At 41.5% G+C, this 26,264-nt stretch overlaps 1 protein-coding gene across 2 annotated transcripts in view; it reads right to left on the bottom strand.

Annotated features, from left to right (window-relative positions):
- ADSS1 (adenylosuccinate synthase 1) overlaps positions 1–16,651 on the bottom strand; it is a 31,096-nt gene extending 14,445 nt beyond the window's left edge. The window contains exons 1-4 of one of the 2 annotated variants that reach the window (XM_075503712.1): positions 16,344–16,463; positions 11,345–11,456; positions 2,066–2,168; positions 550–612 (exon numbers count right to left, since the gene is read on the bottom strand). In XM_075503712.1, coding sequence (XP_075359827.1) covers positions 550–612; positions 2,066–2,168; positions 11,345–11,395 — 217 coding nt within the window. In that variant the 5' untranslated portion in view covers positions 11,396–11,456; positions 16,344–16,463. Of the gene's footprint in view, positions 1–549; positions 613–2,065; positions 2,169–11,344; positions 11,457–16,343 lie in introns of both variants that reach the window. The other variant, XM_075503710.1, reaches the window with a different exon arrangement.
- Positions 16,652–26,264: the final 9,613 nt, after the last annotated feature.

Raw genomic sequence — 26,264 nt, 5'->3', positions numbered from 1 at the left:
AGATACTCACTTCTTCTTAATGCCAGAATGCTGTGGCTTACACGCAATTCTTATTTTAAGGAAAGATTCTTGTTTAACTCGCTATACGATAAAACACTTAAACTCCATTTGTGCCTCAGAAAATAGAGAATTTATATATAGAGAATCATAAAACAATTTCAGATGTAAGGGACCTTAAAAGGTCATCTGGTTCAAAGCCTCGCTCAAAGCAGAACCAACTGAGTTTATACTTGAGCACAGAAACGGGGACACAGAAACTCTGGGTTAAATCGCCTCAGTTTGAGGTCAAAGGGAGCTTTGCCACACACTTCAGGATTTTATTTTCTGTCTGATGTGGTATCGAATGCCACAAAACTCCCATGAAAAGATTGCTTTTGAAAATCTGTCTGAAAACTACAACACAATTCAACATTTTATATGCTGGTTTCCTCGTTATTTAAAATCCAGGATGTTATTGCACTGAATATTTACAGTCAGAAACAAAGGCTTAAAAAACCCCTCAAACTGGCTGCCAATATAAAGAAAGGTTAAAAATTACTCGATACAAACCTTTCTTTTCATTCTTTTCAGCTTCTTCAAACAGGCCTGGTAAATGTATAACCACTCCATTACCTTTGGGAACATAAATGATTTATTTTAAAGCAAGAAATAAAATACTCATTCTTAGGAGGTAAGGCATGTAAACACTTGCTGTCTGAAATTTTATTTTAAAAGTGAGGCTAAGTTTCTCACATTTCTTACAAAGTGATCTTGAGAACTTTTTGGATAAATCCTCATTTTGGGTAGCAGCTGTAAGCCTGCTAAAATCAGAAAAACCAGAGCTTGCTTGTTTCAGATGTGAATGCCGGGTCTGCTCCAAAGCCAGCTGAGGTAAGCGGATTCTTGTCTTTGTTTGTGGTGGACCTTGCACCACGACTTCAGCCTCAATTGTTCACTGGTAAAAGCTCAAAGAAGTCCATGGCCTTACAACACTGACAAGTCTGTGTGACAGTATTTAAATTTTCTTCAATAGTCACATATTTGTCTAAACTCAGCTCAAACTAGTGCTGTAATACATTACCAATGCCTTCTTCCTGCTTTTGAGCTACAATTTAAAATCCACAAGCAATACAGAGCATTACTGATGAGATGTGGAGGATTACTGATGTAGTGGGCTGGAAACAGCTGCTGCTTCCTTCTTGGGAACATCAGAAATATCTGTAAGAGCCTGTCCCAGCCTAAATTTAGGATAACTTAAGTTATAGTCTTTACTAACTGACAAGGGAGTAAAGTGGAAATCAAGGCAACATACCATATTTAGCAGAGAGAAAAAATATGTTTAATGTGTTTCAATCATCCATTTGGGAATTATAAAATGGAACAAAACTGCAACTACACTTTCGTGACTCACTAAAACTTACACTTATTTCTTGCACAGTCTGTATACATTTTTTTTTCTGTCAGAAAGAATCATAATTCTGGACAAGTAAAAGGCTTAAGTTTGTCTATCACTTAAATATTAGTTTAATGTCCAGTAAGCAATGCAAACATTTTTATGATGACATTTGCATTGAATATCTTTACAGTGAAATACAACATCACCTTAAACAGCCGATAATGTGAACAAAAAGGAGACTGGATGATGACCTTCCAAGCAGAGCCCTGTATCCTGGGGCCTATTTCTGGAAAGTCAGTAAAGAGATGCCAGAGATAAATGATATTATTTATTTAGCCTAAGAGCTGGGTTTTGTGTCCTCAAAGAACAGCATTTATATTTCTGAAAGTGTAAAAGGAGTATGCAAGTAGAGGGTGGGATCCAAACTTGTACCGTAAAGTACAAGAAAGAGCAACATGACAGAAAGAGGGAGTTCTTACTTTCAGTTTTCTAGTAGCAGACACTAAACTGACACTGAACATAGAATAACTCTTCACGTTAAAGCAGCAGTGAAATAAAAGAGAAACAGCTGAAGCTAAAGCAAATCTGACTGACAGTCACCTATACGTTTTTCTTTGTTTGCTACTATAAACTATAGTTGCAGCTACCTATCAATGTAATTTTATTTAATAAGTTCCAAAATTGTCTTACCAATAAAAGAAATTGCCTTTGGATTAATGATGCCACTAGGAAATAGGTGAAAATCATATTCTTTCCCATCAACAACCACAGTATGGCCTGCGTTATTCCCACCCTGCAACAGAAAGAAACACCAGAAGATTAATGGTCTTATACCACCACTCTCAACTCTCAGCAGATTTGCCAAGGTCATCTTTTTTATTTATACATTCATGTCTTGGGTCACTGCTTTCTCCACCTTAGAGTTTCTTGAGATGCTGTAGTATTGTAAAAAGGGCTCAGACAGGACAGTTAGGGGGCTGAAGGATTTCAGCAGGACTGTGTAGCATTACGAAGCAGAATGACACCACGGAGCCAAGGCAGGACTGGGGCAGGGCAAGAGTAAATGCAAGAACGGTGGCAGAAGGTAGAAGAGAACTGAAGTTTTCTGGGAACAAAACTGGATTGAACTACCATGGGAGTCCTGCCTCTGACATGCCTAGACAAGCCCATCCTTTTTGGGCATCTTCTGTGCGTGGTCATTTCTTTAGAGTTAAGCCTACAATGCCCTATATTTCCTTCTGAATGGAAGCTCTTCCTGCCTGCCCACACACAAACAGCTACTGCTTCTCTAGGAGTTCAGGCTGGAAGGTCTGTATAGAGTTGGGAGCATGTGCAGTCTTTGCAGCTTCACAGAATCTCCCTGTCAAGGGATGATCTTCCCAGTTACCACCACCCCACCCCCCCTTTATGGAGTCTACTACAATTCATACCTTATACGACCATCTACCAGACCTGAGAATGGAAGCTGGTATTTTCTTCAAGAAACTGATTTTTCCCAAAAGGCTTTAAAAGAGGATGATGAGACAACAACAAACTTGGGAAGAGGTGAGTAAATCAAGGTCATGAGTTGATTTGAATTGAAGCAGTGAAGTTTTGAAAATTAAAGGTCCAGTTTTCTCGACAGGTTTAACGTTTGTCGCTGTTCTGTGGTGATATAACTTTTTCTCCTACTGATAAGGTTGGGACATCTGGCTACTTGTCTGCTCTGATGCTACAGGCCTTCCATTTTCCAAAGCGATTACAAAACTTTGTGGATTTGATATGAGGTCCGAATGATGTAGATGTGTCTGGAATGAGGGCATACTGGAAGGAGAGCTGTGACTGGTAATTTGCAAATAATGAAGAGCTCTGGCTGAATGAATGGAGTTGTTACATGATAACTCTGAGAAAGAACAGTCATATATAACAATTAATATAACACACTTTCTTCCAGAGTTTCATTTTCTTGTTTGCCCATTTGTTTGCATGTAATATACAGGAATATAGCAAGTGACATTCCTTTCAGAATGTGGATATGCACTGAAACACAACACTAAAAAAAAGATACAGGCTATAAAAAAATTCAAGTTCTTTTTTAAGCAGTGGGATGGAGGGAAACATTAAGAAATATGCCTTTAAATACAACAAAAATAATTCTCATGCTTTGGAAGATGTGAGTTCAACAACAGAGTTTAAAAAGATAACCTGCTAAGGGAGAGCTGAGTACGAGTTGTAACAGAAAAAAACTGGTACATGCAAAACTTCATTTGATTTAGCGAATGGCTGGGTAGCTCATCCTTGGGCTGGTAAGGACTCCCAGGTGTCTTGCTAACGCAGAGTTGTAACTTGTCTGGAGAATCCTGAAGAAAGCAGAACCATCCTGTGTATGTAGCTTGCCTCCCAGATATAATAAGCCAGTTGTAGGAACTTGGATCTAGTTAAAGGTACTGAACAATCTAGAAGGCTAATAAATCATGCAGGAGACTCCCTTACATGATATTTAAGAGGTCTGAGACTGGATGGATTGCACTGATTGAAACACTAGCTTATTTTACTATAGTGGCTTGAGAAAGAGGCTAGTAACTTCTTCGGAAACCATCAGCTTTCCTTTTCTGCTTGCCTATAGACAGTGGCAAGATGGGGACTTTAAAAGTATGAACTCCATCATTTAACACTGATTTAATCTCTACTACAAAGAACAGTTTTCACATTTCCTGAGAAAATGGGGAACCAAGCTCTTTCAAAAGTATCTCTTCTCACTAACAGTATAGTTATATTCTGCTTTTCTTAGTCAATGTGAACAAATGAAATCAGGCTTAAGGACTCACAATCTGAGATACCAGCACTCCTAAATTATAGTCAGAAGTGTTTTCTTCTATCCTAAAATTTTAGAAGGTGGGATATATCAGTATGAGAACGTTTATGAAAGATAGTTTATTATTTTGGAAATTTTCCTGAACTACTGATACCCAGACAAATGCTGTTTCTTTCTTTAGCAAATGCTTAAAAAGGGACATTAATCAACCAGCTGTGAAAGCTGGCATACATAAAAAAAAAAAAGGCTGAAGCACAGAAACATCAGCAGATACAATACATCCTTTAATTGCCAAAATATCTGAATCCACTTTCAGTTCCTCTGGACAGATAATATAAACCAAGAATTCAGTGGCAGACCTTATAAAACAGCACTTCTCTAATCTAAAGCTAATGTTGACAGCTATGGAACTGTTTTTGTGCACTGCTCATGTTGGTCTGCATTTCCTAAACAAGTGTCTTCTGAGTATATTTTTACAGCTCAATTAATTAAATTTTTACAAATATAATTAAAGTGGTAACAGAGCATTGAATTACCCAACAGACATGATCTAACTTGCAAAACATATGGCTGGTCTGATGAGATACTTTCTATTTATCATCTGGTCATCTCAGTAATTTCTCATGTTCAGTTTCATAGATATTCTAACAGCATATTGGCAGTCTAATGGCTCAGATATTAAAGATATCTACTCCTTTTCTAATTTTACTTGAGTTCTAAGAGTCAGTATAGGGTCTATGTGAGTCATGTCTTTTGCTAACAAAGTATAAGGGGAACCTAAAAGCTTGTATGGGCTTAATCTGAAGATTACGTGATTGAAGGTGCATGGTACACTGCAACCATGTAAGCTCCCTCCTTTTCCTCAAATGGTATTTCATCAAAGTGGTGTCAACACTAACACACCTAGTGACATTATTCTCCGGACCCTCAGGATGGCCCTCACCTGGACTCCTCACTTGGACCAAGAAATCTTTGGTTTCTCTGCTTGGCCCTTGCTTCAAATGCAGCTCTACATAATGAGCTCCGTTTAATGCCCAGACCCAGCTCACAGAATCTCTGCTGTGCACCACTGATCTCACCTGAATTTTATTTATCTTTCATCATTTCCACTTTCCTAGGTCTCTAGAGATGGTATCTGCCTTCTTTTGTGGTTCTTCAAAAACTTCTCTAACGAAGGGAACGTTAAAGCAACAATTTCTGACAGATTAATCACCAATGCCACTTCAGCATCATCTGTATCGCAAAATGATGGTATGACCAGAAATAACAACTGGCATTCACTTCCAAAACCTGGGAAGCCTGGGCATTCCCATTAAAATACTCTGGTGTGGGAAGTTCTCTTCCAAAGAAGGCTGAGTGCAACTGGGATGATAGCAGTGTCTTGAACATTAGGATCCACTTCAACCTGAAACCTTCCTTACTGCTTCTGCAGTGATTCCAACATGTTCAGTAGCACTTGTGTCCCTTCTATTAAGCCACTTTAATCTTTAGTGACTCTATTAAAACTGTACAAATGCAGGTGATTGGGGCTATCAATTACAGCAAACTGCAGCAATGAAGTGGGACTTGAGAACTAGAAAGTATCAAGCATGCCAAAAACATGAAAGGCATCTTGCTATAGTAATAAAAAGACCTAAATATAATTTAGAAAGCTCATCTCCAGACAGCACACAAAAATCCTTCCTTTGAGGCACTGCCTAGATACAGCAGTACTTTTTGACTGTGCAGCCATGGCTGCTGTTCTTCGTATCAGCTATGTGAAAATTTGAAAGCGGATAAATGCTTGTTTCTAACAGTATTGGTAGGTGTTAAAGTTCTTCACCTTTAAATCAGGCACCTAAGAAAAAATAACTTACTTTGAAGTAATTGATAGCCTGCAGTGGAAAATTAGTATTCAGCCTTTTGAAAGTAACTACATTGCTTAAGAAAACAGTTTTTATTAACTTTGAAAGCACTAGAAGTTGAGGCTTTATTAACAGTATTAAATATGTATAATTTCAATATATTTTGCCTAAGGAATGCTCTATTAACTTGTGGTGCTTCAAGCTATACCCCCTTTCTTCTAAAATCCAGCTGACCACCAGCAATGTGGTTTAAATTCAACCACCTAAAATGCCTGTCATTCCAGGCTGGAAAACAGACTTTAAGTTAATGGAAAGAGTTGCAACGTGTTTTCGAGAGTTAAACAATAGGAAACATACTAGGCACTATTTTCAGAGCAGATTAATTCTATATGGTGAGGTTTGGTTGTTTTGGGGTTTTTTAAATGATTTTTCAAGAATGTTTAATTTGGACTCAAATAAAAATGAGATTTTTTTTCCTGGAAAAATTTAATCCATATTTTCAGTTCTAATAATCAGTGTGTAAAGTTACATGTTCTCCCAGTACCAGAAGAAGCTAAAGGAACTTAAGCTGCCTTATAAAACATCCAAATGTTTTTTTCAAGTACCTTATTTAAAAAGAAAATACTTTTCCAAGCTTTTTATGTGCTGACCTATTTGTGATATTGGATTCTTGCACTGAAGTGAGGTACTTTGATTACTATTCTATAGTGTGTGAACACAAGCACTGCATCAATACACTAAATTAAGAAGCTGTTCCATTTTACTAGTGTTAACAACTGTATGCTTCTATAAATACTATATTTCAGGGAATTAATAATTATTATGAACAGGCTGGCAGAGGAGAACACAGTCTTTATCTTGTTGGTAGAACTTACAAAAAAGATGAAGAAACAAATCTACCTTCCAAAGTGCTCAGCCATTTCAAGGCTGATGTTTTGTTCTCTATTGTTTTTTTTTTAAAATCATCACTTCTATTCTCTGTAGCTGAAACATCCCAAGGTACAAACAGAATTTCTATTCAGAGCAGCAGTGAGGCTGTTCAGTACCTGCAGCAGGAACTTTTTCTTCCCAGCTAGCCTTATGATACATGTTTGAATAGGAATGAAATGTGTCCTGATGCTCAGATGTGTTTCTGCCTGCTCTTGCCAGCCAGGTAGCGTGCAAGAGACTGCATTCTCCATATGTGGGTGGAGTGTTTTCAGATGCTCTGCTGGTTTCCACTGGTTAATGCATCTTTCATTTGCTCAGTGCTCCCCACAATGCCCAAACATAACTTGATTAACAAACTAGATCGATATGAAAAATCACCAGAGCACATATAAAATGCCTTAAGACCTGATATTTTCAAACTATAACTAGAGGATGAACACAAAACAGGTAAGTTTCTGACGGGTTTCAGGGCGATCAGTTCTCACCCTCTTCCAGTTAGCAATGTTAATCAATACAAAGGGGAAAAAAATAGAAACTCATTATTGAAGATCTGCAGCCGACACAACTATCGTTTGAATGGTGTACCAGCAGTACACAGCAGTCTGAGCTCCTTAGCCAATTGGTATATGCAGTGAATGTATAAAATGTCATGACCAGGTTTAGAATAAATGAATTAGAAACAAAAAGATAGGCCAAACTTTGGATGGGAGACATCTGTGCTAGGAAGCATGTGGAGGTGTCTGAACACAGTTTCAGTACTGGCTGATATGCCTAAGGTGAACCTCGCATGTATAAATGGGAATATCAAGTAGGAGTAGAGAGATTGTATTACCTCTCCTTGTGGCAGTGGTGCAACTGCTGCTAGAATACTGTGTCCTTGGTACTTGGACAAGATTACAAGATGATCCCCTCTAGCATTAAAATCTATGAATTTATAATCTATGAACTGGAATACCAGCTACAAACCAGCAGTTTGGGAAGTCTGCATCTGAAAACAAATGCTATGATTCCTGTCTATCTCTTTTCATTGTAAGTGTCCCAGCTCTACTAATTCCATCCATCAATGAAGCAAAACGTTTTCTGAAATTCGACTGCATCTGCAGGCCAAATACCTCTCATCATACTATGAAACAGACTATAAAATACTTCAGTTTTCTTATCTGGATTGAGTAATTTTCTTCCATTTATAGCATTTCATATATGATTCTGAACAAACAAGAAGGAGCATAGTTACATAAATTGTTTCTTCTTTCTCTTTACAATTTAATTAACGATAGCTATTTCTAACTTACATTAGCAACTGCCTGGAACTAACTTGAATAAAATGTAGCTAATAAGTGTTACCAGCATAACTGGCTTTGACATGAACTTTATAATAATATAAATCCATTGCCTTTCATGATATTTCTCTTTATTTACACCATTGCAAATGAGTTTAGAACATCATTGGTTTAAAAAAAAAAAAAATCCAAGGCATTGTATTTGTCTGTGTGTTAAGTGCTTTGAACACTCAGACCCTTAGACACAATGTCACAAAATCACCTGTGTGTGACAGCTTTTGTCAGATGACCAAAAGTGCTGTACATTCCGGCTGGGAGGCTGCTGCCATAGGTGCTTGTTATAGTTTCCTTTACTGAAAGTTTTTTCTTGCTAACTTTTCCAGTTAAACTATCACCTGATAGCACCCAGCTCACCCCAACTCAGTTCCAAGAAGTGGATCATAACTTTTTTTTAACCCAAGCCATTGGAAAGAGCTGGGTTAGGGAATAATCAGAAGTATACTTAGACCAGAAGAACTGAGGGAGCAGTGATTTTTAAAGCTACGGTGGTGACAAAGAGCTGGAGTGAGTTCCAAGTATTTATCTCCTGACACCAATCATCAGCCAAATCTAGTTGGCCTTGCTCTGCTTCCCAAAGAATATGTTTGCAATAATGGTTTCAAGTAAGAGCAACTCTGCACAGAACTGCTATGTCCGATTCCTGCATCTGTTCAAGTGTGTTCCTGCTGTGTCCGTTCTCATAGAATGAACAAAATCCACAGGATCCCACCTTCCCAATTAAAATAGTGATCTCTTCAAAAACTCCTGAATTCCCATGGAAGGAGACCTTCTAAAGCCTAATGAGATAATTAGTATGATTATAAACACAAACACTCTCGAGAAGAACTGAGCAAAACTTCTGACCCTTTAAAGAAATACATAAAATTATTTCTAGCGCAAATATAAAAAACCTGAAGCTTACATCATATTTTGCACTAATAATGTAGTATTTTTCCTTTACTACAAATGAAAAGTGACCCTAACTTATATGGATACCTTGGTCTTCCAAGTATCTGAAAAATGCAACTGGAAAAGCCAGGTCTAATTCAACTCAAGTTTTAAACAGCAGGCAGTGTAGGCAAACGAGACACTCTTAAACTCTCGTTATTTTCTCTCAAACTGAATTTAAAGTTTTGTCAAACCATGTAAAAACAATCTACTATGACAGACCACTACAACAAAACACATACTTAACTCCAGCAGAAGATGTAAAGAAAATAACGAATTCAAGGTATATTGATAGAAAATGCTATAGTGGAAAAAGCATTCTGATTACTGTTAGCAGAATCCTCAAATAAAGGAAATCAAACATGAAAAACCTAGACGTGTCTGCTCATCTTTAGTCCTCTCTTCTGAAGAAGTGTAGTCACGTCTCTGTGGGAAGTAATCTGATCCAAGGATATGAACATAACTTTTCTTATATCTGTAAACAAGTTAACAACAGCTAGTGAGTTACAACAGGAATGAAATAGAACATATGTCATTTCAGCTTAATTTTCAGCTGCTTTCTTTTGATGCTTGTAGAGGATAATAAATTTATCAGGCTCTATAAAGGGGATCGAAAATTAAGCTTGCTTTCTTATGGAGATTTGGAAACTTTAAACCTGACCTTCTCATACAGTATTTATAATCCTGGTGGTCCTGAGATGATCTCGCTGATGCCCAAAGGAGAGGCCAGTTTAAAATAGCAATGCTAGCATGTTGTTCTAAAGCCTAAAATGATATAGTGTAGCATGCAAGTATGTATAAGCAAAATGAAAAATAAAATTTGGAAAAAATACCTTATAAGTGACAGATTGCTACAAAAAAGTTTCAGTTTTGAAGGGGTGGACTCCTTTAAGTGTGAGTGGTTTCCTTTGCTACAATAATGAACCCTCTCCTGTGTTGAATAGCAAAATAAAACCTACTTGCTTTTTTGCAAAAAATTACTTAGAAAGAAATATGCCTGTATGAATGTACATGTATGTATGTGCAAACGGGATTATCAACCTTCCCAAACATTAGAGAAATCAAAAATGACAGTCCTGCAGTCACTGCACACTCATGGCTCCAAGGTCATCAATCTCTTCACTGAAGATCATCAGGCACTAAATCATTAGGAGATTAAAGTCTTTACATGCTACTTTATCCTGTAGGGAGAAATTATACTAAGTATCAGGGTTAAATCTCACTGAAAGGAGTGCAACACGATACATACACACAGAGAAAAATAGTAGCCAACAAGCCCCTGTAACTCCACGTAATGATCACATAAAACTGCCCTGATTTAATCCCCGTTGCAAACAGTTCCAGCAGCCCATGATCACAGTCAGTCACAACAACACGTGGCTGCTTTGCCCTGCCATGTCAGCAGCACAACAGAAGAACAAAGGAACAGCCCTGTCTCGCACCTAAACCACTGAGAAAAACTCCTCATCTGGCATTTCTGCCACGTTTGGGTTTTATTATTCGATCACCTGCCCACAGTATCTTCCTTTGCATTCCTCAAAGTACCATTTCTAATATATACGGTATTTACTTTGTATTCATTAAAACACTAGAACACGGAAATAATGAAACTGGCAATAATATGCAACAGTTACTCGTACCATAAGTGTTGGGCATGTCCCTTCACCCTTTCCTAGATTGTTCTCTGATGTTGCAGTGATACCTCAAACCCCAAAAGTTGCTAGGCTTTTCTTACAGGTCAGCCCCTCTCAATCTTATTTGTTAACATCCACTACATCGAGAAAACTAGCCACTCAACATCCTTGGTGTATGACTTGATTAAAACTCTTTGGTTCAAATGACTGCAAACTACTCAACCAGAAAAGACCTTAACAGCACGTTTTTCTGGTACCTTTTTCAACCTCCTCGGCTTTTCTTCAGTATTAACGTCAACCATAATTTTTCTCCATCTGCCTCAAAAGATCAGATGATCCCTTTTAAAAACCAAAGCAATTCTTAACGTGAAAGCATACGGACTTGGATAGAGGAAATGTTTTAAAAAGTGACTGCATATTTAGTGAAAAATAAAAGCACATTAATATGAGAAGCTTAAGAAATCTAACAACACCTCTTCTTATTGCAATCACATTCTTACAATTTGGTGTTGTTTCTTCAATGACAGCTCTTCAGGGAATGCTGATAACATCAGGCAGATTGTTTCCAGACTTCCAGAAGGCAGAAGTGTCACAGGTCTCACACATCCAGCACTGTCATGGGCAACACAGGAATAGCAGTGCCAAATGAAGGACTGAAAAATCTTAAAAACTGTCTTGGACTAGTCCCTGCTGCTGAATCATTGTCACTGGTTTCAGTGTGAAGTGAAGGAAAGACATGCATTTGTGCCGCAACTGTTTCACCAACCTATTCAGTAACTGAGACCAAACCCACTGCTAGTAATGATTATTATCACAGGGGCTCTACTAATTTACTCGCAATATTTTTTGTATCTTTCATATTAAGCTTTTGGAAAATCTTTTTCTCTTTCCTCCCCTTCAACTTTTTTAATCAAATTGTTTATGGGGCATTTTCCTACAGTGCTTTTGGATGTTTTGTTGAAAAACAATTTATTGCACAAGAAAACTTCATCAGGAAAGGCAGAATTGTTTACTCTCCGTTACAACAGGAATTCTTGGCAACTAGACATTCTTGGCACACACCTAAATTACAAAAGAAAAAGCGTCTCATGAGTCATTTACCATTATTGGCAAAGATGCATGGTACTTATCCTGCCATATATGACAATGCACGCTATTTCCTTTTCCATTCACACCCATACAGAACTGTACAGTAAATATGTTCAGTGAAAAGTTATTATTACCAGTGTACCTTACATAGTCTCAGCTTAAGGAAACAGCTAGAACTGTATGACCACCAGCTGTCCTCAGTGAACTGTGAACTCACTACAGCAGTTCTATATATTACTTTTTTGGGGAACAGATCTAGTTTTAAGTGGTGCCTCTGGAGGCACATCACCTCGGCAGTCATGATAGTCGACTATTTGTTCGATCATGCTCCAAATCAGATCTGAGAAATTATCTAATTAAAACCCAGGTAGGTAAAACCAGCCACAAGCTCTAGTTTTGAAGGTAGCCACACAACAACATATGAGGTGATGTGAGAAAGCACAGCTGGAATGAGAGCTGCCACTGAAGAACTCACAAGCTGGAGCCATGTTTTGAACAATGCCAAACCGCTCTTCATTAGTACGTTACGTGTATCCAAATTACTTAAGCTTACATTAGGACTTCTTGTTCTATGACAATATGCTAAGAGGCTAGGTAAAAAGCAAACTTCCCTCTTTATGTCTGATATTCTATCAGTTTAAAGCTTTTAATGAATGTACAAAACCTGTTTTTAAAGGAAAGATCAAAATTAAATATTTGCACTTGAACTCTTTGATTGTACCCTTCCCTGAAAACATACAAGGAATTAAAAGTATTGCACAGCATAATGTGACAGTTCTATGCCCCAGGAGGTCACAATAAGAAAGCAATATTAGCCTCTATCGTTCTGCTTCTGAATGCCTTTGCTTGCTGAAAGAGCAATTTAGAGGAAAAATGTTCTTGATGCTCTCCATTGATAACCCAAACTTAGACAAACCTACTCAATTCCTTAACAGCCCTAAACTGCCTGTTATTAATTTATTTAGAAATACCTTTTCTGCTGGTTCATATGGATATGTGTGCCCATGTATCTGGTATTTTAATAAAAGCAGCCTGTGAAAAGTTTTGTTCAGCATCATCTACGAGAATATCCAGAGATCTTTCATCCTTATTAAAACATCCTCTTTCACAAAGAATGCTTCAAGTATACAGGTGAAATGAAACCAATTACTTCAGGCGAACTAAGATTTCATATTAAAATTATGTCACATATTTCAGTGTCACAAATGTGAAAAATTAAGTGAATTATGGTGTGTACCTAACTTGTTTGGGCTTAGACTGTGTATAATCTAAGTACTGAGAAAGACTGAAACAACATGATCAACAAAATAAGACTCTTCAATTCATGTGGAATTACATTCTGAAAGCTCAGGAAAATTACAGAGGCCAGGGTTTGAACGCAGAATCTTCTTTACTTAACATATTTTGAATTCCCTTGTGCCTGTGAAGGACTTCCTATTCCCATTTGCCTACTTGCCTTTCTTTCCAGTATCCCAGGAAATATAATTTCATTTCCTCTGGAGCAATCTAGCTGTCACAGATTTTTTTCTCACGAAATCAACACACTAAAAATACTTGAGAAACATTTAATGAAAATTATTTCCTTTCATAGAGATATTAGGGAACTACTATTCTGAGAAAGCTCAAACTCAGTTTCAGCCCTGAACTGAAATTCCTGTTCAGAAGGGATCCTATCCTATCTCTCTTTCAGATATTCATTTTCTAGCTTTCCCTACTTTCATTTCGCTGAGGACTAAAACAAGCTGTTGAACACTGCTTCCATCAATGTCTCTGAAAATGGAGTGGACAGGAAATAACCTTGTCAATCATCATATTCTAAAACACAAAAAATTCCTGATGGAACTTTTTCTGACATTTTCTCTAAAGTCTCTAATAAGGGAGACCTTCGGTGTTTCTTGTTTAAGCAATCTCTTCTAGTACACAAGTGCTATTGAACTAAAAAAGTTTTTCTTAGTCTCTAGGAGGAATGTGAAGCAAGCAAGATTCTGGTCCAAACACTGATGTTTTTCATGGCAGTACACAGCATTAATGAAGTCCCTCTCAAACTCATTACACCTATAAATTAATGACCTACCATTATCACACTGAGAGAACTCATCAGCACTGTTCACATGCTTAGATGTGTGCATATCTACTAACCTTAACAGTCCCATCTGAGTTCTCACAGAGGCAAAAATCATACACCATTATCTACTTGCATGATCGGCTTTGAATGTATGAAATATTAAATTATTAAAATGGCATCTTTTTAAAAAGCACCCTTAAAATTGCCAAATGCGGAAAACCCCCACTTAAGTATTAAAAAACCAACCCGCTTCTCACTTAAGTTGTATAATCTTTGCTACTCGAAAGTAAATCATTACCCATATTTTCTCTTTCAAATGTTTTACATTCTTCCCTAAACTCTAAATCTGAAGACACTTTGATTAAATCAGTGTATTAGTAATCCTGTTGTAGTCTCATACACACAGTGTGTGCACACGTGTATCGGTGAACACTATTCTGAAGAGAGTCCAGAGCTCTTCTAGATCCACCTGCCTTCCATCCATCCTGGTCTCATCATCAGAAAGATGATCTAGATGTGCCTGGCAGCATGTTAAACCATCAAAGCCATCTAGCCTGTTGTTAACACACTAACCCTTCCAGCGTGCTCACGCATGCAGAGTCCTGTATTCTTCAAAGGGTATGCTGAGGCTGCACCTGGGGCCATGCTTGCAAATTAGTTCTCTGGATGGACAGCAAATCCATCTTGAAAGCAGCCTCAGGGCATCTCTCAAAGGCAGGTCTAAAGAGAACCAACAGGACTTCTTGCAGCAGTAACAGTAAACTCATGAGAAAACCCTGTTGGACTGAGGCCTATATGAAATGCTCCTCCTCAGCTAAAGCTTTTACATTTTGTTTTCTCACTGAACCAATTATGAGACCTGTGTTTAAATTCCCCACAACAGTTTATGGGGGAGGAGGAAGAAATAAAGATGGAAAAGTAGCTATAGTCCTGATAATACATATTCATTAGCTAAGTTTTGCACAGAAACTTCTCCCCAAGGTGATTCAAGATCTTGGGAGTTTAATGTCCCAATTGAAAATACTTCCTCCGCCTTCTAAATTTTTAACTCACATGACAACATTTATTTCCATAATATACTTAATTACACAAACGTCCTTGGATTTATCTCAGATTCAAGGATATCTGTAGCTTTGCAGTAGCTATTGTGCATTTTAAAGCAGAATAAATTTCATGGTACATACTAACTGAGCTGGACTAAGCTGACTACTTATTAATGTGGTCATATAGTTTACAGGGACAACTGAACAGATTATTAGCTGTATTGGCCTAATATGTTCATAATTAATGTTTGAAAACAGTTCCTTTAAAAGTTATTACTATTATTTGGGATCACCTTTGTGCCTAATTTGGTTTATACTAGGCAAATAGATCGTTTTAAGAATCCTTGCATTATATTCCATTCAAAAATACATATAAGCAAAGACATGTAAGACGTTCCCTGTTTTCATCAAACCGCTTAAATCTTGTACTTTTACATAACTTGTTTTTTCCATTTTACTCACGCTCCATTTGAAAACACTTTTAGAATAAACTTCTAGGCGTTTCGCAGGGAACACAACCCGCCTATCCAAAAAAGCCCCTGCAGTTAAAACTTAGGAAAACTCCTGATGTTTAGGAGCGGCCGGTCTTCAGGCCGGCCCAGAACGTTTTCTTCCCGGAGGAGCAACAAGCCCGGAACACCAAACCCCTTACAGGCAGCCTTACACCCTTGCAAGCGACTGACCCCACCCCAGGCCCCGGGGCTTTGCCTCCCAAGGCAGCCCAGCGCCGGGAAGCGCCCGCAGCGCGGCCCTCCGCCGACCGGCGCCCCCCCTCCGCGGGCAGCGGTGGGCAGCGGCCCCCGGCAGCGCTGCCCGCCCCGCCCCGCCCCGCCCCAGGCAGACGGCCCCCGTCCCCCCGCCTCCGGCACCTCGGGATCTTGTGTCGCTTATCGTGAAGGGTCAGCTATTTATATTTATAGTTCAGGGCTTTTTCTTTCCGAGTGGCATTTCGAGGCGCAGCCGGGACGGGGCGGGAGGGTGTGGGGGGCACATGGCTGCCCACCGGGGCACATTCGCCTCCCACCGCTCGCTGCGGGAGAGGGGACGGGGAGGAGGAATAAGGAGCGGGGAGAGGAGGAAGAAAACCAACAGGAGGGAGGAGCGGCAGAAGATAAAGGCAGGCAGGCGGAGGGAGACACGGCTGGGGGGAGAAAAGGGAGAGCAGCGTGGGAGAGAGCGAGGGGACCCGCGAGGGACGGAGGGCGCCGGGCCGAGGGGAGCGGGGGTGAAGCGGGAGCCGAGGAGAGCGCGAAACGCAGGGCGGGGGAGCGGCGGGCAGAGCCGGCCCGGCCCGGCACCCACCTGGCACCGGCACACAATGTCCGACTCGGTGGCCAGCAGGTCGACCACCTTGCCCTTGCCTTCGTCCCCCCACTGCGCCCCCAGCACCACCGTCACTTTGTTACCGCCCGGCTCGCTGCGCGCCCGCTTCAGCCCGCCGCTGGGGTGGCTGCTGCGGTCGTTGGACGCTCGAGTGCCCGACATGGTGGGTGGGTGGGTGGCTGGAGCCGCCGCCTCGCTCTGCCTCGCTCCCCCGCCGGCGCCGAGCCCAGCCCCTCCGCGCTGCCCGCGCTGCGCCGCCGCCGCCGGCCTTTAACGGCGCCGCCGCCGCCCGCCCCGCGCGGCGCGCTGACGTGCGGGTCCGGCTGCCGCTGCCGCCGCCGCCCCGCCGCCGCCGCCGCGCGCGGTCTCCACACGGACACGCGCAGTCTCCTCACGCACACGCGCACCGACCTCCGAGGCACCGGGGCTGTGGCAGCGCGAGGCGCGGACAGTCCTGAGGCGCGCGGGTGACGGGGCACCTCAGAGGGACGTGGGCTTGCGTCACCCTCAGACACGCTTCTCTGAGGCAGCCAGGCCTGTGGCACAGACGGACAGACAGACAGGCGCTGGGCTGGGCCACGCGGGGCTGTGTCACTGTGAGGTGCACTCACGCAAGGGTCTGAGGCACGCGGCTGTGTCACTCTGACACAAAGCTGAGGCGCGCGGCTGCATGACGGAGAGACACAACACACGGGTCTGTGGCAGTCCGAGGCCCGTGGGGCCGTGTCACGGGGACGTACGGACACGTGCCATCCTGAGGTGCGTGACTGTCACTGTGAGACGCACCAGCAGTGCGGAGGTGCGTGTGAGGGTGTCACAGCAAGACAGACCCTTAGTCTGTCTCTTGGTCTTAGGCCCAGGGGCTGTGTCACTGTGAGTCATACACACAGTCCGGAGGCATGTGAGCCTGTGTCACTGCCAGACAGACAGACGCTGGCCTGAGGAACACGGGCTACTGCCACTGCAAGACAGATGTTGCTCTGAGGCATTTGGGACTGTTGCTGTCAGGCACACAGAGAATTGCACACACAGAGCAGCTTGACACGTGCACAGGTACGCTCACGAGTACCCTGTGGTACGTAACAGTGAGAGAAGGACAGGCACACAAGCTGCTCCGGCACACACGGGTCATGAGGCACAAACATCCACCCGCTGGCCCGAGAAACATGGGCAGGCGCACTTTGAGTTTGACAGACACACACGCTAGCCTAAAATACATACAACTGTTCTTACTGAACTGGCACATACCCCGTTGACAGGCACATACATACCCTGTCCTGGTGGCCTGAGACACCCGAGACCATTTCGGCAAGGCACACATGCACACCCACACATACACTCACACACTGACCTGAAAAAACACGGGGCTGTCACTGTGAGACAAATAAACAAGCGAGGCTTGTGGAGCTGTGTCACAGGGACAGATTTATGTGCCCGCTTCCCTGGTGTGACAGGCGAACAGACGGTGCCTGGCACCCATAACCCCTTCGCCATGCATGAGCCATGTGCAAGGCTTGACTTTTCCTGTAACACACATCCTCTAGCTCCAGGCATGCGGCACCATGTCCTTAAAAAAGGCAACTTGAAAAGTGTAAGCTTACAGACTAGTCTGAGGCACATGCAGCTGTGTTAGTATGAGGCATATATATGCACATACATGCCTGCAGACCCACGCATCCACAGAAGCAAACCACCAGCAGAACATACCAGGTTGCAGCTTCAGACAGGAGGAACTGCACCAGCTGCTGCTTGTACGCTCCTTCCAGCAAATGCACCTCCCGGCACATGCATGCGTGTGATTCCTACTGAGAAAGCAAGTGACAGAAATTCAGCATTTTCAAGTGACACATTCCTTCTCTTACACTGTGGCTCCGATGAGATACCATGATATATACGAGATCACACAAACACATTGTGTATGCGGTGGTCAAAAATGCAGCAAGGTACTCATACAATCTGTTACTCTGGTATAAGGATGAAAAGAAAGTACTGGAATACTTGAATGAACTCCTGAGGAATAACAATACAGCAGCATGTACAGCCCATTTCAAACATGCGTGAGGGCTCTGTATGTGTGCGTGTATGCATATACGCAAGCATCTACCCATGCGTATATGTATACATGTATGCGTTTACATATGTGCATGTATAGAAATAGCATAGAACATATTCCAGAGTCCAGCACCTTGTAAGCATTCATGGTGGCAAACAGAGCAGACATTTGCCCTACTTCATTTCTAGCATTTGCAATACTTCCTCTAGGAAAAGGAGGTAGGGAAGATTTAACAGTCTGTATGCTCCAGCTGAGTATTTAGCATCGATCGGTGGAGGTGAGACATATGGAAGAGAAGTCTGGAAGGGAGCTCCTGATGTTTGAGCCTGGTTTCCCCTGCTACTGCAGTCAACTAAATCATACAACACCTTGCTGTTCCTACTGAATAACTGTTCCAGAGCTGTTCTAGTTAGAAACCTCTGCTAATTTCCAGCCTTCTGGCCAATTTATATCCATATGTTCTGTGCTGACGTTGCCATTTAGTTTAAATACTTCTTCCTCTCCCTTTCCTGTGTATATATTTATAGAAGGAATTACATCCAGTCTCTGGCTTTGTTTTGCTTGGCAGAAAAAGACAAGATTTCTTACTCTTCTCCTCTAAAGACTGGCTCTCAATTCGCTGGTCATGCTCATCTGCCTGTCCAGCACCTGTTCTGAATTTGGTTCATGTTTCTTGAATATGGGCAGCTAGAATTGTACACTGTGGTCCACGTCAAGTTCCTTTACTACCCTCTACATGGGAATTAATGTCTTCTCCTTTCAGCCGGAAATATCCCACCTAAGACATTCCTGGACTTGTCAAGTTTCACATATGTGATGAAAGTCAGCTCCTCTCTCACACTTCCCCGCCCTGCTGGTATCTCACACACTGAAATACCTCTTCTGCCATTGGCACTTCACATGCATAATACAGCTACTTGGCTTTTCACATATATAGTCACAGCCAGATGCCACGTGCGATCTAACATGGCCTGGAAGACAAGCCTCCAGCTTGGGTTTCAGAATTTTGCATTATAGAATTTTAACCTTTACTTTTATTTTGGCCATTATTTCAGTTGTAAGGATGGAAGGTTACTGTGAAGTCTTTTAAGACATTTGGTTCCTGTGGTCTAATACGCACCAAATGTCTGGCCACAACTCCTCAAGCATAGGCTTTACGCCAAACACTTTGGGCTTCTTGCCCTGGTACCAGCCAGTCTAAAGCTGCCCAGTGTCCCAGACCAGTTGAGCTTGAACTTGCTCCACCTGACATGGGAACAGCCAGCACTGGCCATGTTTCTCTTCACAGCCACGCACTGACAGCTCGTGGACCTCATCTGGAAAACTTCTGCACTGGTCTGTCATCTCCTCAATCATTTGCAGCCAGCCCAGTCCTGCTGTGCAACAGAAATTATTGTTAATGACTTAAACTTCTTTTACCGGATACCTTAGCCCCCTTTGTAATGGTGCTCACCCCATACTCCGCACCACATTGAGTGTCTTAATGAAGTCCGTGTCTACTGCATTTGGTCTATCTTGATAATTGGCAAAGGAAGCCAGTGCCAGAGTGATCTGTTTCTACTTTTGCTCGTCCCTTTTGTACTTTATCCCAGTTTCATTCCCCTCCAGGCTTTTATTTTCTTTCAAAATTTCCTCTAAAGCTTTCCTTAGTGTTCCATCAAATCTTTCAGATTTTTTTGCCGCTTAATAACAAAATAATTTTGTCCATTAAATAATAAAAATTGTGTCATCTCATTGTGGAATAAGTATTTGTCGGGCATTACATTTACAGTTGTTTTTACAGTTTGAAAACACGAGCACCAAGGACAGCAAAATGTAGCAGTGCTGTCACTCAGTTCCCTCACACACACACACACACACAAATTCTCCTCAAAACTGACAGCTTGTGAGTCAGCTCCACACAGCTAGAGTAGAAAAATACCCTTTGCTGCAAGAAACACATATTCCTGGTGCTGTTCCTCTGCAGGAGAAGCTGTATACAGCTACATTTTGAAGTCAGAGAGGATCCCAGGGTTGTATTTATTATTATTTTTATGGCATTTAGCATTGCCATTCTTGCATGGCTTTTTTCCTCTCTTTATGATACTCTACACCTATTAGCATAGGAACTCAGATTTTTTTTTCCAGAGTAATGTTATTGCTGTTCTTTTGTTTGGTTAGTTGGTTTTTGGGTATGCTCTATCTGTTTTTTTAAAAGCAAACCATCCTGTCATGTAAACTGCCCTGCTTAAGGACAGAATCTAGCCTTTTTAACAGGAGGTGACAGTGTTTTCAGCTATTTGTTCTTTGTGGCTCTCAGCCACACAGAACATGTTAATAACTGTCATATAGCTTTAAAGGGACTGGCTTGGTGGAAATTTCTGTATTTTTTTGTGCAAAGAAAGGTGCAGTTTCTCTGCTCTTAATAGCCAGAAAGTATTCCAAAGTATTCTGGGGTTTTCTTCTTATGTTATTTCAGATGCGGCAAACTTGCAAATTTTTTTATGTTCTCTTCAGCATTTCTGTAATCAGATCCACTGTCATTCTGAGATGGTCAGAAACTCCGGTTGTATTTTCTTTCTAGTGCCAACAATGTCAAACCTCCCATTTCTGTAAACTGTTTTACATGAAAAAAATACTGAACACTTTGCAAGCAAACTAATCAACCAAGGGAACACTTCTCTTTATAAAAGTTCAAACCATGTAACTCAGCATAGAAATAATATGAAGCAGTTCATTACTTGAAGTGATTTATTACTCTTCTTAACACCATTTTAAAAGCAAACGTAAGTACACCGAAATCAATGGATTTAAATCCATTTTGATGTGTGAGATGGAAAAAAAAAATCAAATCTTCAAGGTAGATTTTGCTCAGTTAAAAGCAAATGTTTGACTTCTAAATTGAGTAATGCATGAAATTAACAGTAAGGTCGTGAAGAGTGACGTGCGACTTGTAAGGGCTGCAGGTATGCAGTGTCCCGGTCCCCGGTGAGTCACCTGGTGCTGGGTACTGACAAAGAAGGGAATGAACCATTAGCTCAGTAATCAGTATCAGTATCTCAGAGGAGCTCCCTGCTCCTCAGAGCTCTTCCATTAAAACTAATTACAGAATCACAGAATCACAGAATTGTATAGGTTGGAAAAGACCTTTAAGATCATCGAGTCCAACCGTAAACCTAAGACTACCAAGACCACCGCTATACCATGTCCCTAAGCACCTCATCCAAACGTCTTTTAAATACTTCCAGGGATGGTGACTCAACCACTTCCCTGGGCAGCCTGTTCCAATGCTTGATGACCCTTTCCATGAAGAAAAATTTCCCAATATCCAGTCTAAACCTCCCCTGGCACAACTTGAGGCCATTTCCTCTTGTCCTATCACTTGTTACCTGGGAGAAGAGACCAACCCCCACCTCTCTACAACCTCCTTTCAGGTAGTTGTAGAGAGCGATAAGGTCTCCCCTCAGCCTCCTTTTCTCCAGGCTAAACAATCCCAGCTCCCTCAGCCGCTCCTCATCAGACTTCTGCTCCAGACCCTTCACCAGCTTCGTTGCCCTTCTCTGGACACGCTCCAGCCCCTCAATGTCTCTCTTGTAGCGAGGGGCCCAAAACCAAACACAGTATTCGAGATGCGGCCTCACCAGTGCTGAGTACAGGGGCACGATCACTTCCCTAGTCCTGCTGGCCACGCTATTTTTGATACAAGCCAGGATGCCATTGGCTTTCTTGGCCGCCTGGGCACACTGCTGGCTCATATTCAGCTGGCTGTCAACCAACACTCCCAGGTCCTTTTCTGCCTGGCAGCTTTCCAGCCACTCTTCCCCAAGCCTGTAGCGTTGCATGGGGTTGTTGTGGCCTAAGTGCAGGACCCAGCACTTAGTCTTGAACCTCATACAATTGGCCTTGGCCCATCGATCCAGCCTGTCCAGGTCCCTCTGCAGAGCCTTCCTACCCTCAAACAGATCAACACTCCCACAGAACTTGGTGTTGTCTGCAAACTTACTGAGGGTGCACTCGATCCCTTCATCCAGATCATTGATAAAGATATTAAACAGAACTGGCCCCAACACAGAGCCCTGGGGAACACCGCTTGTGACCGGCCGCCAACTGGAGTAAACTCCATTCACCACCACTCTTTGGGCCCGGCCGTCCAGCCAGTTCTTAACCCAGCGAAGAGTACACCCGTCCAAGCCATGAGCAGCCAGTTTCTCCAGGAGAATGCTGTGGGCAACAGTGTCAAAGGCTTTACTGAAGTCTAGGTAAACAACATCCACAGCCTTTCCCTTATCCACTAGGCGGGTCACCTTGTCGTAGAAGGAGATCAGGTTGGTCAAGCAGGACCTGCCTTTCCTGAACCCATGCTGGCTGGGCTTTATCCTCTACATGCTGGGTTATCCTCTACATGCCATGTGATGGCACTCAAGATGATCTGCTCCATCAGCTTCCCCGGTACCGAGGTCAGGCTGACAGGCCTGTAGTTCCCCAGGTCCTCCTTTCGGCCCTTCTTGTAGATGGGCATCACATTAGCTAATCTCCAGTCAGCAGGGACCTCCCCAGTTAGCCAGGACTGCTGGTAAATGATGGAAAGGGGCTTGGTGAGCAATCATCTGACGATGCTTGACCTTTGCAATTTCACAGAAAAACTTTCAAGCATTTGCCTTCTCGGATAAAAAAACCACAGTGCTTTTTACTTTAGAGAAACTAATAGGAGCAAAATATGTCCACATGATTGAAGTAGTGCACTTTAGATTTACTGCAGAATAAATTAACCAACACTATACTGTTTCTTTTCAGAACTACATTTTTACCGAACACTTGTTTGTTCACAGGCCTGATAAAAATAGTAAATTGGTGCAAAATCACATGACAAACTATATTCAGAGAGTAGTAAAGAATTATTTATTTGGACAAAGCACACATCAAATCGTAAAGGCTGTTTGTGGTTCAGAATTTTTTCTGGTTCCATGAAAGACTTGGAGTGTGCAATAGAGAGTGCACTTACTGAATGTGCAGATGGCATGAAGCTGGAAGCAACAAGAATCACACTGGAGACCAGGATGTTTCTCTGAATATGAGTCAAAATGTTATGTGGTTGCAAAAGAAGTCAAATATCATGCTGAGATGGAAGAACAACCTGTAAAATGCAGGACGATGTCCTTTCACTCTCCTCAGCCCTGTTGAACCGCCCAGCTGGAGATCCAGCACTGCGCTGAGAGGAAGATGAGATCCAGTTGAAGAAAATCTAGAAGAGTGCCACAAGCGCATAAACACAGATTTGGAAAAGCCTAGGATGAAAAAAGCAGGAAAGCCCCAGGATGAAAAACTGAAAAGGCTGGGGTTGTTTAGTCTAGGAAAAAGAAGACCAGAGGTGACATGGTAACAGCCTCCAAATATGCAGAAGGCTGCTGCAAATTAAAACAGAGTGGTATCGCGTTTTCTCTGTGGTGGATAGGATAAAATGAAAAGAGTTTGCATCTTTTATTAGACTAAACCAACTGATCTGATAACCGTGGACAAACTTGAAGGCATATAAAGCTTTATTAAGCTTGAGACAGAAGCTGTGAATAAGACCAGCTTTGCTCCGACACTACTCCTAAGGATGGCATTTTAGCACAGCAGCATTTTAGCACCATCTTAGCACAGCAGCATCAGCTTGTCCAGGCTGCAGGATTCCTGTGTCCTTGGGAATTTTTTGAGAAGAGATTAGGCAGAAATGATTGAACATTAACTGCTTTGAATTAGACCAGCTTTACTAACTGTGTAAGTCCCAGTGCTGTAGGTCTTTTCTGAAGACTTTGGCCCAAGCCCTCAAAAAGTATGTATCCATCTGTTTAGATGCGCAGGTTGAATACTTAAGCAACACTTAAAAAGCTGCTCAGCGGCCACTCAATCCTGTAATCACCTACATGTCTGTGGGTGGGCACAGGCAATTTATCCCACAGTTCAGCTTGTTGTGTCAACCTATGAGAGGGGTCTCACATTGGCTATTCTGCTTTGCTACCAGGTCCCTCCCTCATGAACGGTCAATGTATAAACCAGAGCAAATGGCCCCCAGAATTGCATTTAGACTATCACCACAGGCTGGCTGAGGAGTTAAGGGTCTCAGCTGTGATGTGACAGACACTGACTGGTTCAAATCTGTGGTTTTCCCTTGACTAGAGACATGAACAGGAACTTTAGTCTCCAGCATCCTAGGGTGAGTCCTCTAATAACTGAATTATGTAGCATCTTTCTCTGCCCAACAAATAATCAAGCTGATACCAAAACCTATCTTCACATTATTTAAGCTGGTTGAGTAAATAATATCCACAGAAATAAGACTGCATAAAACCTATGGAAAGATTTGAAAACACATTTTAATGAAATGGGCTCAATTTGAGTCACTGCTCCAGCCAATATAATGAGTTAGAGATTCTGCAGGGAGATTTATATTTTAAAAAAGAGATTAAAGGTGCATCGCAATATGGTTATGCTCCTTTATGCCTGTGAGAGCATGGCCTGAAGTCTGCCAGGCTCCCCGTAAAAGAACTGTGGCAAACTCATTGAACTCCAGGGCGCAGGGTCAGGCTTTTTAAAAAGAAAATCTTTGCAGTCTTCTAGAATTCATGTGGAATTAATTTAACTGCTTAACAGTTTTATGTTGCCACAGGCAATTAAGAAGCTTTTTCTCATTTATTCACCATCTTATTTAGGAGATTAAGATCCAGATAGTCTATCCGTGCAGTTGTGCTTAAAAATAAATAAAATAAAAATACCATTACAGTATTCACCATCAGCACAGGAAAAGCAGTTGCTCGGGATCTTATTTGCTAGTACATGGTTTAAAACCACAACTAAGAAGCCTCACAGATTCAGGAACATTTGTTTAGCTCTGTTTACTAAAATGAACATATATGAAAGTGAAATACATCCTGGAGTAGAAATACATACTAGAGTACAATGCAGTTCTAAGTAAACTCTGCATTGAAAGTTGGACTTGTCCTTAATACACAGTTTTTAAACCATTATTACATGCTTTAAAAAGCAAATCCAAGCAATACAACAGTAACCCAGTAAGCAGTAAGCTTTTAGCAGTAGAACATTTGCTTATTTCCCCAGCTCTTGAAGATTTATGCTGATTATATTTTATCATATATCAGTGTTACTCACAGCCACATGAATAAGTCCTGTGTAAGTAGAGACAATAAGAATTTTGCCACAGAAAAGCACTTGTATTTGATGCTGAATAGATCAACATCAGAAATTGGACTGGGGAGTCTGCTTGTGCAGTTGGATTCTATATGTAACGATGGTAGTTATGCTGTGGAATTCCTGTACTATTCATCAAAATTTACTTGCTCTTCATCTTTTAATAGCATTTCATTTTCTGCTTCAGTTACAGTAGTAGAGCTACATACATAAATTCTCACTAGAAATTGCACATTTTCACTTTTTGTTCTTAAGTGGTTTTGTTCTGTTGCTTACTCTGGTCATGAGCTGTGTCCCCAAATTTGCATTAGAAGCAGCTCGTTTTTCCACTTGGTTAGCTAAAGAAACCTCTATATATTTCTCTTGAAATAACATATATATTATGTGTTATTTCTCTTGAAATAACATATAGAATTGGTCTTTCCAGTATCTGATACAATTCTGCTGAAAATTTAAATGCTCAGTAACGGAAGCTGCTGCAAGAGAAGCTGAAGAAAACAAAGCAGGATAGTTGCTTAATCCATCCTCAAGCATGGAAAAAAAATCTTAATGTAAATATATAGGTAAACATGTTCAGAGGGGTTAAAAAAACCCCTAGATGTCTGAGTCTCTGGAATCAGCAGAAGCCTGTCACCAAACTTTTTTAGGAAATCGTATCTTAAATTTTATTCACAGAAAAG

The sequence above is a fragment of the Mycteria americana genome, chromosome 5 (genome assembly GCF_035582795.1).
Source record: "Mycteria americana isolate JAX WOST 10 ecotype Jacksonville Zoo and Gardens chromosome 5, USCA_MyAme_1.0, whole genome shotgun sequence".
NCBI lineage: Eukaryota > Metazoa > Chordata > Aves > Ciconiiformes > Ciconiidae > Mycteria > Mycteria americana.
Note: the sequence above shows the minus strand (reverse complement) of the source record. Positions and strands in the feature narration are given on the sequence as shown.